Source organism: Trichosurus vulpecula, chromosome 2, assembly GCF_011100635.1.
Source record: "Trichosurus vulpecula isolate mTriVul1 chromosome 2, mTriVul1.pri, whole genome shotgun sequence".
Taxonomy (NCBI): domain Eukaryota; kingdom Metazoa; phylum Chordata; class Mammalia; order Diprotodontia; family Phalangeridae; genus Trichosurus; species Trichosurus vulpecula.
In genome coordinates this window covers 364,011,164-364,023,969 of record NC_050574.1, presented here as the reverse complement: position 1 = coordinate 364,023,969, position 12,806 = coordinate 364,011,164, and the positions used below count along the sequence as shown (strand labels likewise).

Genomic DNA, 12,806 nt, shown 5'->3' with positions numbered 1-12,806 from the left:
AGTTTGAGTACACTACTGCCTATAATCCTTAAGCTATCTACATATCCTGTCTTTGAGATCAATGTTTACTTGTTTAAAGATCATGTTTTCTTTTTACCTTACTACCTTTTGTTTCTCTTTTTCCAGATTGTATTTTAATTATTGTATTTGCATTATAAATCAGTCGTTTTCTTGTTTCTCTGGTGAGGTTTGCAACCATTGATGCAAGGTTTTTTTTGTTCTGCTGATTATTTCTGCTGTGCAGGCCATAAATTCTGGTTTCACATTTACTATTTCTCTTTGGGAATATCCTGCTAGAGTTCCACACTCTCATCCACAGAAATTCCTCAGGAGTTGTTGCAACAATCTGCTAGCAGCTGCTGTAGGGTTGTAAGACCCACCAACAACTAGCACACAGAAAGCTGGCAACACAGGTTCTTTTTTACTAAGGAAAGCAACATTAAGGGGTTAACAATCTTACTTTAATCCAACAAACAAATATCATTCACTTAGTTCAGGGGAAAAAGCCAGCACCCTGAACTTCAGAGCAAATACAAACAAATTACAAATATACATTTATAAACAGACCAAATACAATTCATAGTTACCAAGGAACCATCTACATCTGAGTTCAGCCGGGAGCTCGACAACGGCTGGCCCAGAGTCATGTACCACTCCTGCTGTGGCTCAGAGCTCCAAAAGAGAAAGCCAACCTCTAGTTTTATATATCTTCTTCAGGGTCAAAGGTGAGTCACACACGCGACTCACCCACATGACCTAAAAGTGTCACAAAAATGCAACTTAAACCCACATGGTCTAAAAGCCTCTGATGTCACAAACATGTCACTCAAACCCATGTAAACTGGGCTTTCCCTTGAGGCAAGGAGGTCATCAAAGACTCCTAAGTTAATCAAGGAAACAAGGGCCAAACTCTTCAAGGGCACTTGGTTGAATAAGTGCTAAGAGCACATCTTGATTGCCAATACAGGAATCCAGAGTCCTCTGCCTCAGGTGTTGATTCATTTTCCTTTGTCTTAAATGTTTATTTGTACGTATCTGTATTTATTTAGATGATCTGGAGGCCTTATTCCCTTCTTTTATTAGTACTTTTTCTTATTGGCTTATCTGTTTATGCTCAAAGTCTTTTGTTTTCTTTACTCTGAATTTTATTTCTCCTGAGATCTTTGGTAAATTTTTTTTTTAGGTTTCCACCACCACCACCCTCATATTCTCCTATTGCTCACTTTCTGACTCCTTCCCCTATTAGTGACAGTTGTACTTAGAGCCGGATCTCAAAGCTGTCTCAGCCTTCTCCCGTTCTGGGGCAAATCAGAAAGACCCAAGTTCAAATCTGACCTCAGGTATTTGCTAACTATGTGACCCTGGGTAGATAACCTCTGTATGCCTCAGTTTCCTCAGCTGTAAAAGGAGACAATACCAGTATCTATCTCACAAGTATTTTGGAAGGCTCAAATGAGATAATATTTGTAAAGCACTTAGCATGATGCCTGGTACATAGTAGGTGCTCATAAATGCTTATTCCATCCCATTCCCTTGTGAGGATCAGAGAAAGTACGTAGTCCTCTAGTTTGTTGGTCACATGACCCAGAACTCCCAAATAGCTTTTATTGTTGCATTAGCTAACATTTATAAAATTCTTTGCACAGATGATCTCATTTGAACCTTACAACAATCCTAAGGAGGTCGGTTCTACAAACATCATCCTCATTTTAAAACTTTGGAAACTGAAGTTTCAAGAAGTGCCTGAAGGGGCAGCTAGGTGGTGCAGTGAGTAGAGCACCAGCCCTGGAGTCAGGAGGACCTGAGTTCAAATCCAGCCTCAGATGCTTGACACACTTACTAGCTGTGTGGCCTTGGACAAGTCATTTAACCCCAATTGCCCTGCCTTGCTCCCTCAAAAAAAAAAAAAACAAGAAGGGTCTGATACCTCATCATAAAACTAGAAGTGTCAGAGGCACGTTTTCCTAACACAAGCCTAGCATTCTTTTATTATCTCTCATCTGTGATGGATCAGATTCCTGTGAGATCATCATAGAGCTGACTCTAAGAAATTGCCTACTTAAAACCAATTCAACTGTTGCTGACCCCTATAGCTTTGAGTCTGAATCTGTGGGGACTAGAGTTATTCAGATAGAGAATATCCTACCCCAACATGCCTGAAATCACCTTATGGACCCTGTCCTAAACCTCTTCAATTCATTAAGGAATTTACTGACACCTCCCCTTACCTCCATCGCAAACCCATCAAGATACCACCTTCTTCTTTGGCAGGCAGGTTTCGATTCCTAGCCCTATTTCCTAATGGCCAATCAATCACAGGGCTTTGTCTGATCTCTATATTAAGGGCAAGTCTCCCAGAACCCCTGCATTCTACTGAACCACTTAACTCTGCGGATACTACATAGTAGGTCATAGATTTAGAGCCGGAAAGGACCTTAGAGGTCAATCCAATTTGTTTCGTTTTGGTTGAAGAAGTGAGTCCCAGAGAAGGTTGGTGAGTTATCCAAGGTCACATAGAGAGTAAGTAACAAAGATGGGGTTGGAACCCAGGGCCTCTGCCTCCAGATCAAGGCCTCTTTCCTGCTCTCTTCCCCAATAATGTCTGCCTGTTCTTGACTTTGGCACCCAGTTTTGTTGTTGTTCAGTCATTTCAGTCGTGACAGACTCTTTATGACTCCGCTTGGGGTTTTGTTGGCAAAGATACTGAAGAGGTTTGCCATTTCCTTCTCCAGCTCATTTTACAGATGAGGAAACTGAGGCAAACAGGGTTAAGTGACTTGCCCAGGGCCACACAGCTAGTAAGTGTCTGAGGCTGTATTTGAACTCAAGAAAAGGAGTCTTCCTAACTCCAGGCATCCACTGCAACGTAAGCTTTGCTATTCCAGGTCATAGAAAAGAAGAAGAGCGGCCACACAGAACATGGCCACACCCTGATTTGTTACTTGTAGCCCATATTCCAGTCATGGGAGACAGTCTGCAGAAGGCATGAAGGAATGTTGGGTATGAGGGACAGGAAGTAGGTCAATCACCATACGGGTGGGGGGTGGAGAGGGAGGGGAATATAGGGAAGTGTAATTAGCCTAGAAAGATAGGCTGGAGACAGAGCATAAAGAGTTTTAAATTATGAACACAGGAATTTGTATTTTATACTAAAGGCAATGAGAAACCAAGTAAGCTTCTAGACCAGAAGAGTGCTATGGTCAGATCTGTGCTTAGGAATATAAATTTGGCCATTGTGTGGAAGATGAACTAGAGAGAGGACTAATTAGGAGGCTGTCTTAATAGATGAGAGATGATGAGTGTCCATCCTAGGGTGGATGCGGAGCGAGCAGGAGAGTGGGCACAGGTGCAAAGAGGGTGAACTTTACATTTGGATATTTGGAAGGGGGCGGGGCAGGGAGGGGCTGAGGGAGAAGGACCATTCAAAGGATGACTTCCGGGTTGTGAACCTGGGTAACTCCAAGGAGGGTAGAGTCAAGTTAACCTTTCAGAGCCTTATTTTTCTCATCTCTTCTGTGGGGACGATGATACCTGAGGTCCTTTCCTCACAGGGTTGCATTATGACCAAAGATAATGTATATAAAGCCCTTTAAAAACATTAAAGCACAACAGAAATATCAGTTATCATTATCAGTGATTGCCCCCTTCAAACCAGTACTGTAAGCTTAACATGTTCTGTAAAGTTGCCCTTTTTAGGGAAAAAAAAAAAGAGAGAGAGAGACTGAGGCAGCTAGGTGGTGCAGTGAATAGAGCACCGGCTCTGGAGTCAGGAGGACCTGAGTTCAAATCCAACCTCAGACACTTGATACACTTACTAGCTGTGCAACCTTGGGCAAGTCACTTAACCCCAATTGCCCTGTCTTCCCCCCTCCAAAAAAATAGTTGAAAAAAAGACTGGTAAAATGTATTGAGGAAGCACACTGTGTGTTTCTTTGTATAAAGGGTGGTGCAATAGAGGTAATGCTTATATTTTTAAAAATCTTCTGCAAATGAATCAATGTAAATAAATCGTAAATTGAAAGGCTGTAGAAGAAATAATTCAGTAATCCACTGGCTCCTCTATCAAGTTTAACCTCCCGGGTTCTTCCACCCTCTGTTATTCTAAGACCACCCTGACTCCAGAGACATCCCTGGGATCTAATGCTATTCTTTGCCCATTTTTACAGATTAGGAGGAACAAGATGTCCGGAGTGAGTCAGTGGAGGGAGGTAGAAAGAATACTAATCCATGCACGACTCTCAGCCTGTCTCCAGACCACTAAGCTGATGATTCCTGCCCCTTCTGGGCACATCAGAGTGGAGTTGAGGGCTTTGTACTATGTTGTCAGCGTGTCTCATCCACTTATTTCAACCTTGCATTGCCAGGTCATGGCTTTTAGCTTGGCTGCTTGTACACCCCTCCTTATCTGGGGTTTTCGAGTCGAGTCGATGAGTGTTTGTTGAGCTACGTGCCTGGCACCCCGACTGGCCCTCGGCAAAGCTCCGAGGGAGCAATCCTCCCCGACTCCATTGCACTAATTAATACAGGCCAGCCTCCCTTTCCTTCAAAGCCCAAGTCAGGTCCAATGTAATCAATCCATAAAGCATTCCCTCATCCCATCTCTCTCTCTCTCTCTCTCTCTCTCTCTCTCTCTCTCTCTCTCTCTCTCTCTCTCTGTGTGCATGTCTCTCTGTCTCTCTGTCTCTCTCCTTTTCTGCCCTCCACCTCCCCCTTCACTCTCACCCCCAGCGTAGTGATTTCTTTCTGCCCATATTTTCTTAAAGCACTTTGCCAGCACTTCTCCCTTGCACTTATCGCACTGTATGTTGCATTATTCCTGTTTTACTTAGTTCTACACTTGCTCCCCACCCCCAAATTTGAAATCCTTAAGAGGAGGAAGTATCACTTTTCATCTTTGTCTCCATCGAGTCAGCACAGTATTATTATTGTGCAGATAGCAAAGGCTTTGTGGAGGAGGTGGCTCCTGAATTGAACCTTAAAGGAAGAGAAAATTTCAAAAGGAAAATAGGTGACAGGGTCAAACTCCAAGCTAGTCCGTGGGGACTAGCCTACATGAGCAGGATGTGGGAGAATGAAGGATGAGGTTGGGGTCTTATTCAGCTGGAATGTAGAGTACATGGAAGGGAGGCTCTGTGGAAAAAATAAAAAACAGTAACACTGGATTGGAGGTCAGAGAGCCTGGGTTCAAATTCTGACTCTGTTGCTTATATGTTTGACTCTCAGCAAGTCATGTTACCCTCAGTTTTCTTGCTTGCAAAATGAGGAGGCTAGATTCAGTAATCTCTAATGTCCCTCCCAACTCAAGATCCATGAGTAGTGTGAAATGAGTTTGGTAAGTTGGTTGGAGCCAAACTGAAAAGGACTTTGAATGCCAAGCTTAAGGCTCGTATTTTATTCTAGGGACAATTTTATTAATGCAGTAGCAGTAGTGATTCTCACTACCATGGTACTTTAAGGGTACAAAAGCACTTTCACATACTTTATTTCATTTGACCCCTTGAGTTAGGGAGTAGAAGAATTTTAATGCCCGTTTTACAGTTGCCTCAGGGAAGTTAAGGTTCTTGCCCAAAATCACAGTGTTAACAAGTAGAAGAGCCAGGACTGGATCACAGTCTCCTGTTTCCAAGCAAAATTCACTCTCCATTCCTTTTGCAGTATATCCCTCCCCTATATATGGTGTTACCCCTCAAATGCTCAAATCCTCTAAGCCCCACTAGGCCTACATTTTTCCCTATGCAAAAAATAAAAAATCTCTCTGTAACTTCCACCCCTTGTCTCCCACTAAGGCTTTTCCAGGTGAGAAATCTCCATTTATGTGGATAGAAAATTTTTGTTGTGGTTGAGTCATTTTTCAGTCGTGTCCTACTCTTTGTGATCTATTTGAGGTTTTCTTGGCAAAGATACTAGATTGGTTTGCCATTGTCTTCTAATACCAAATAGTTAAATTATTTCTTAATTGATTTTCCTCTGTCACGTTTACTTGAAAAAGGCTTTAAGGTCTGCAGAGCACTTTACATTTCTTATTTGTGTTTGATTGGTAGCTAAGTGGCACCACGAATGGAGGGCTAGTCTTGGAATCAGGAGGACCTGACTTTGACTCTTTCCTCAGATATTGACTAGCTGTGTCCTCTTCTCTGCTATTGCCGTCCCTCAGAGACGACTTCCCATTTTTCCTCTACATACCTAGCGTGGACATGGTTGTTTACATGTTGTCTCCCTCATTAGACTGTGGTCTCCGTGATGGCAGGAACCGTGTTTTTGCCTTTCTTTATATCCTGCCATCTCTTAGCCCAAAGCCTGGCACATAGGGTTGTGATAGTGGTCCTTTGTTCTTGAAGAAGACCCAAATGACATTGCTGTGTTGGGGTCAAGGTACAGGGTTTCCATCTGTGATCGATCAGATCAATAAGAGCTCAGAAGGTTCTACCACAGGTTGGGAACAATGAAAATGAAAACTTTTAGATTGATTGGGTGCGCGATGCCTTGTCATGGCACAGAAGTGATTTGGGGTTCCCAAAGGCCAGACCAGCAGAGTCGAGGCTCTGGCAGATCCAACCAAACTGGAAACTCTTAGAATGATGAGCTGCCATCCAGCCTGAATGAAGGAAGAAATGAAGTGCTAAGCTATGTAGTGCTAAACAGACACTTCATACCATGGGAAATTTGGGGTCTAAAACCTCCTTCTCCAATTTCCCTCTGTGAAGGATGATGATACCAGATGGAAGCATGATGGCAGACCCTTCTGAGAATGCCTTCATTGGAAAGGATTCATTATAAAGCAAATCATCTTATGGTTCATAGTTAATGGTCTCTTTGTCCATCGTACCCCAAGCTGCATGTTCTATGCCTGTCTCTTCCTAAGTCCTTAGTCAACTATGCAGAAATGCTGCTTTCAGGTGGAGGTTCAGAATAAGAAACCAATGACTCAATAGGTTCAAAACATAATAGAATTTAGAGTAGATAATGGCATATAAATCACATAAATACAGAAATCATACCCGTTTGACAGCGTCACTTGTATTTTCTATGTGCATTGAGATATGCCTGTGATACCAGAAACCTACAATTCCAAATGGAAGGGCCCTTTCTTCTTGCCTCCTTCCCAACCTCCTTCTCCACAAAAGTCAGTTAGTGCCACTTACATTCTAGAAGAAAAGCTTGTTAAGGTAAAACCCAAAAGGCCACAATCCCATCTGTACGAAGTTTTTTTTTTTTGTTTTTTTTTTTGTAGCTTCCTAAGTCAAATGAAGTGTTAGCAGCTGCTAACCATTTCTTCCAGGCAGAGACTTTCTTGTAAAACTCAACCAAACTACTTAGGGGAATCAGAGCATTCAGTTATCAAATCACCGCATATTATACATTGCTGAAAACCAGGAGGGCAAACCCATGTGAGCCCCTCTGTTCTTCAACAAAGGGAAACTGTCTGAAAGCCCCACTGGATATAAAGAGAGGAAGCTCCACAAAGCCTGACCTGCCACCAGAAATCATCGGAGAGGCCACAGCCATGAAGGCCCTCATTGAACTCAGCCTTTGGGAAGAGAACCATTGGAAACAGTTTATTAAAATACAACAGTCCCTAGTGTGGTATGTGTTCTGCCTGTTTATTTTACCATTTATATGGGCCTATAATTGAGCTGAAGGAGAATTCCCATTTCGGCTTCCAAGAAAATGTACAGTCAATTCCATTATCTGGATTTAATGTGTATGTGCATTTTTTTTAAAAGTCAGGAGCCAACAATAAAGATTCATTGTGTGTGTGTGTGTGTGTGTGTGTGCGCGCGTGCGTGCGTGTGCGCACGTACATAGACACAAACCTATGAATTTGGTTATTCAAATAAGTGAGTAAATATAATTAGCAGGTTGGGTGGCCATGAGAGAAAATGATTCTCTTAAGTTTGACTTGTTCCCCTTTACCCATGATGTTTCCTGCTTGTGTTGGCTATGGTCTGGGGTTTTGCCAATGCCCACATAACAAACTGTTCCCTTTTCCCATATGCTGAAGATTTTCCCCTTTCCAGGATTATGCTCCCCAGATGCCTTATTTTCACCTGTCACTCACCCTTACCTCTTACCTTACCTCTTTGTTCAGCACACTCCATGCCCCAGCTCCCATTTTCTATGCTTGTCTTTTCCTAGGTCATCAGTCAGATATGCAGAAATCTTTCCTAGAATGCTCCTTTCAGGTGGAGGTTCAGAATGAGAGAAACAAATGGCTTGATATGTTCAATGAGAAATTTTCAGGCCTGTGTGCTGTAGTAGAAAGAACACTGGTTAAGGAGTCAAGAGACCTAGATTCTAATTCTGGTACTGGTTCCATCAGTTAGTTTACTGTGTGATCTTTGACAAGTCAATTAAAATATCTGGGCCTTGGTTTAGTATTTTATAAATGGAGGTTGGGGGTGGAGGGCGGGATGTCAATCAACAAGAATTGATTAAAAATCCACCATGTGTGAAGTACTATGCTGGGAGTTGGGAAATATTCCCTGCCCTCAAGGAGTTTATATGCATTACAAAGCACATGTAGAGCAGGCGCAGTTTAAGCAGTAATTGAAGGGTATTGATGGTTGCTAGCTAGTGTTGCTACTGATTCCTTCTTGGTTGGCCCACATGCTTCAAAGTGTCAGAAGAGTTGGACTTCTCATCGGCCTAATTGTATCCTCAGAGCAGAGGTGACCGACAGCAATATCTGCAACAGAAGTCAAGGACAGACTAGACCAGGGGTGGGGAACCTTCAGCCTTAAGGTCACATGTGGCCTTGGACTAGACACATTGAGGAAAGGCAGTTTCAGGACTCTACAAGTTCAGCAGAAAGCTGCCCCGTACCTATAGGTGCAGCGGCTGGAGTAACAGGCCTGGAGTTAGGAAGACCTGAGCGCAAATCTAGCCTCGGACACTTATTAGCTCTGTGACCCTGGGCAAGTCATTTAACCTTGTTTGCCTCAGTTTCCTCATCTGTAAAATGAGATGGAGAAGACAATGACAAACCACTCCAGTATCTTTACCAAGAAAACCCCAAAGGGGGTCACAAAGAGTCAGATACGACTGAACAACAATAACCACTGAGGAACTTCATAAATAGATAATTAGTTCACAGTTCCTGGAAGTGAGGGCACATGAAGGCCCTATGAAGTGGGGAAAAGGACTCCTAGGAGCAGTGAATGATCTTCTTTTGCCACATGTGCTCTGAGTATGAGCCCACTTTCCCCTGGCCTCTGTATGTACTTGCTGGGGAAGTATGTCTCAGACTTTTAGAAGGAATTTTGTATCAACTATCCTTTCAGTATCGCCTTAGTAAACACCAGTTTCTAGGAGCTAATTAAGTCTAGCTGGCTAATTGATATCAACTGGCAGAATTACTTATTAGTAATTAGTATTAGTTATACTAATAGAAAAGCCTTCACCTCCCTCCAAAGGTTACCCCTAAAACCCTGAGGATAGAAGCAGGCACTCTTTGGGGGCTTGACCTGCTCATGTGAGTGAGGGGTTGAGAGACTGACAGAGCCTGTCATGTACTTGTATCACATATAAATTTGCCTCTTTGCAACTACTTCTCTGCCTGGGTGTCTTTCTTACTGAAGTCTAGGATTGTTTTTATAGTAAGGAAACTGAGACCCAAAAAGGAAGTGATTTGCCCAGGGTCGAACTGCTAGTCATGGCTAATGTGTGAGCCTGTCCTTCCTGACTCCAAGTCCAGCAATCATCCACTATATATGATCAGTGCCTGTGCTGGCAATCAAAATGGGCTCTTAGCACTTAGTTCAACCAAGTGCCCCCGAAGAGTTTGGCCTTTATTTCCTTGATTAAATTAGGAGTCCTTGACGACCTCCTTGCCCCAAGGGAAAGCCTAGTTACATGGGTTTGAGTGACATGTTTGGGACATCAGAGGCTTTTAGACCACGTGGGTTTAAGTCACCTCTTTGTGATGATTTTAGGTCATGTAGGTGAGTCGCGTGCATGTGTGACTCACCCTTGATCCTGAAAAAGATATAAAACCCGGGATTGGCTTTTTCGGGGAGCTCTGACCCACAGCTGCGGTGGCTTGCGTGACTCTGGGCCAGCCCTTGTTATGAGCTCCAGGCTGAACTTAGATGTTGGTAACTATGAGTTGTATTTGGCCTGTTTGTCGATGTTTGTAATTTGTTTGTATTTGCTCCAAAGTTCAGGGTGCTAACTTTTTCCCCTGAACTAAGTGAATGATATTGGTATGCTGGATTAAAATAAGCTTGTTAACCCCTTAATGTTGCTTTCCTTAGTGAAGCAGATCAAAAGAACCTGGATTTGCAGCATTCTGTGAGCTGGTTTTTGTTGGTTTTATACCCTCCACAACAGCTGCTAGCTGGATTGTTGAAACAGTGCCACACAAACACAATATTTTAAAGGATTTTTTGTGTATTTGCTTGAAAAAAATGACTTTCATGCTTTGTCATCTACCTTAACTCTGGGGAGAAAATGAAATAGAGAGAGAGACAGAGACAGAGAAGGAGGAAGAGGAGGAAGAGGAGGAGGAGGAAAATCATTTTGATCTGAACCCATGATTTCATCTATGGAAAGGAATCCTGGTTCAGGAACTCACTCCATTAATGCAGTTTGCTAACTCCTCTGTAACTTAGAGTCTTAGAGAATTGCATGGGAGCACGAGGGACTTGACTATAGTTAGGCAGCTAGTATTGTCAGACATAGGACTTGAACCCAAGTCTTCCCTATTCCAAGGCTGACCTTTGATCTACTCTGCCAAAACAGCTACCTCCTTCATTGCATAAATGTAAGAAAGAAAAGGTTTAGTAATCATTAAGACCTTTTTCTGGGCTAGACTTTGCCAACACTGAGTAACCGTGGTAGACTTTCTGGGGGACCCAGGAAACATTTAGAGCCTTTTAGCTCCAAGAATGCTCTGCCTTGATGCCTTTTTTAGGAAAAAGCAACCAAGGGTGTGCTGGTAAATGTTTAACAACTGACTCGGAGATGTTGGGGGGGAGGGAATAAGTGTATGTATGTATTATGAATGTATGTGTGTGTGTGTGTATATATATATATAATATACATATGTATGTATGTATGTATATACACACACACAAACGCTTTTTTCTCCACTACTTTTTTAAGTCTAGACAATCAACAAAATAATTAATCAAGCCCTGATTTATAGCTTGCTGATATCCGAGGTGTAAATGCTCACACTGAAAATTTTACAATCAGCTAATCCGAGCCATCATGAACTGGCCCCAGCGTACCACTGCTTAAAGCTCTTGTTCATGTTCACTAATATTCCATTTACCTTTTCTTAATTTCCCATTATTCATTTCTTTTTCTCCTCCAAGGGCAATGTATATATGTACTATAAACTGCACAACTTCTATCAGAACCATCACCGATATATTAATTCCAGAAATAATCACCAGCTTTTGGGAGAAGATATTACAGTAAAACTTCATTTAAAATCATTGAATTACTCTCAGGTGCTGTTTATTCTGTGGGTCTTTAAATCTGAGGAAGTAGAAGAAAATCATGTGATTACTTAGAGATGGTTGTTTCTGTGGAGAACAGAAGATCATAATAGGACCATAGATCTAGAGGTTACTGACTGCCTTCCTCCTCTTTTTACAGATGAAGAAACTGCAGCCTACAGAGTTTAAATGACTTGCCTAGGTTCACTCAGCTAAGGTGGGATTTGAACCTAGGTTTTCCTGACTCTGAGTCCAAGAGCTAATGGGCCAGACGCAACAGCTAAGATTAAAGATGTAGCCACATCTGAAGTAAGTTGAGTGCATGAGGAACCTAGGAGGCATAGTGAATAGAGCACTGGCCCTGGAGTCAGGAGGACCTGAATTCAAATCCAGCCTCAGACACTTACTAGCTGTGTGATCCTGGACAAGTCACTTAGCCCCAATTAAGAAAGAAAGATAGAAAGGAAAGAAGGAAGAAAGAAGAAGAAAGTTGAGTGCAGCAAATTGAGGAAACATTTACGGGGCTCAGGCTCCTGATGTCATCTTAGTATTGTACGCTATAGCTTAACCCTGAATGATATGTTCATTCACTCTTACTTCTATACTCCTGGTCTACCATCTGTGCTTCCCATGTAAGCAGAGCTTTCCCCCTCTTTCATTTAAAGCCATCCTGCATCCCTTGTAATTATTTTTGACTTGTTGCATATTATTTTTAGCACCACCCACTCCCACACACAAGGGAAACTTCTGGCTTCATCCATTCTTTGCTCTCCACCTGTGGAGGCTTCAACTTTGGATGAGAACAGATGACTCGCAGAAGAGACCATACTGAAAAGCAGCTGAACTCAGATGAAATGCAACGGCCAATCTTGTATCTATAGAAGAGACGTTGAGACGGGCTTTATTCCTCCTTATAGAGAGGCGGGAGGCAATGGGCATAGGTTTTTACATTTACTGTCCAATGTAGGATACTTTGCCAATTTTGCCTGATTTTTTCTTTGTCCAGTGGACATGTGTATTGGGAAATGACTGTGTAAATGGCATGTAAAAAACAAAAGATGCCAACAAAACATTTTTTAAAAGATAGTAGGGAGGACAAGGAACTGTCTGTATAACTATCTAGTCACAACCCCACCATCATTAATCTCTGGGGTCTCAAAATCTAGACTTGAAATGTCTCTGAAAGAGTTTCCAGCTCTCTCTGAGGTCTTAGTGGAGGAGCTAGCCATATTGGTTGGTCCCAAGGATCAAAGGTCCTATCGAGTGATAACCCCAGCACCATTAATCTCCAGGGTCTCAGAATCTAGGCCTGAAACATCCCTGAGAGTTTCCAATTGGATAGCCCTGTCTGCCTAGTAGAGG

At 42.5% G+C, this 12,806-nt stretch overlaps 1 protein-coding gene across 1 annotated transcript in view; it reads left to right on the top strand.

Moving 5' to 3' along the window:
- Window positions 1–12,806, top strand: part of LOC118837179 (cell cycle control protein 50C-like) — a 37,542-nt gene that overhangs the window by 12,002 nt on the left and 12,734 nt on the right. The window contains 1 exon segment of the mRNA XM_036744135.1: window positions 11,319–11,420. Coding sequence (XP_036600030.1) covers window positions 11,319–11,420 — 102 coding nt within the window.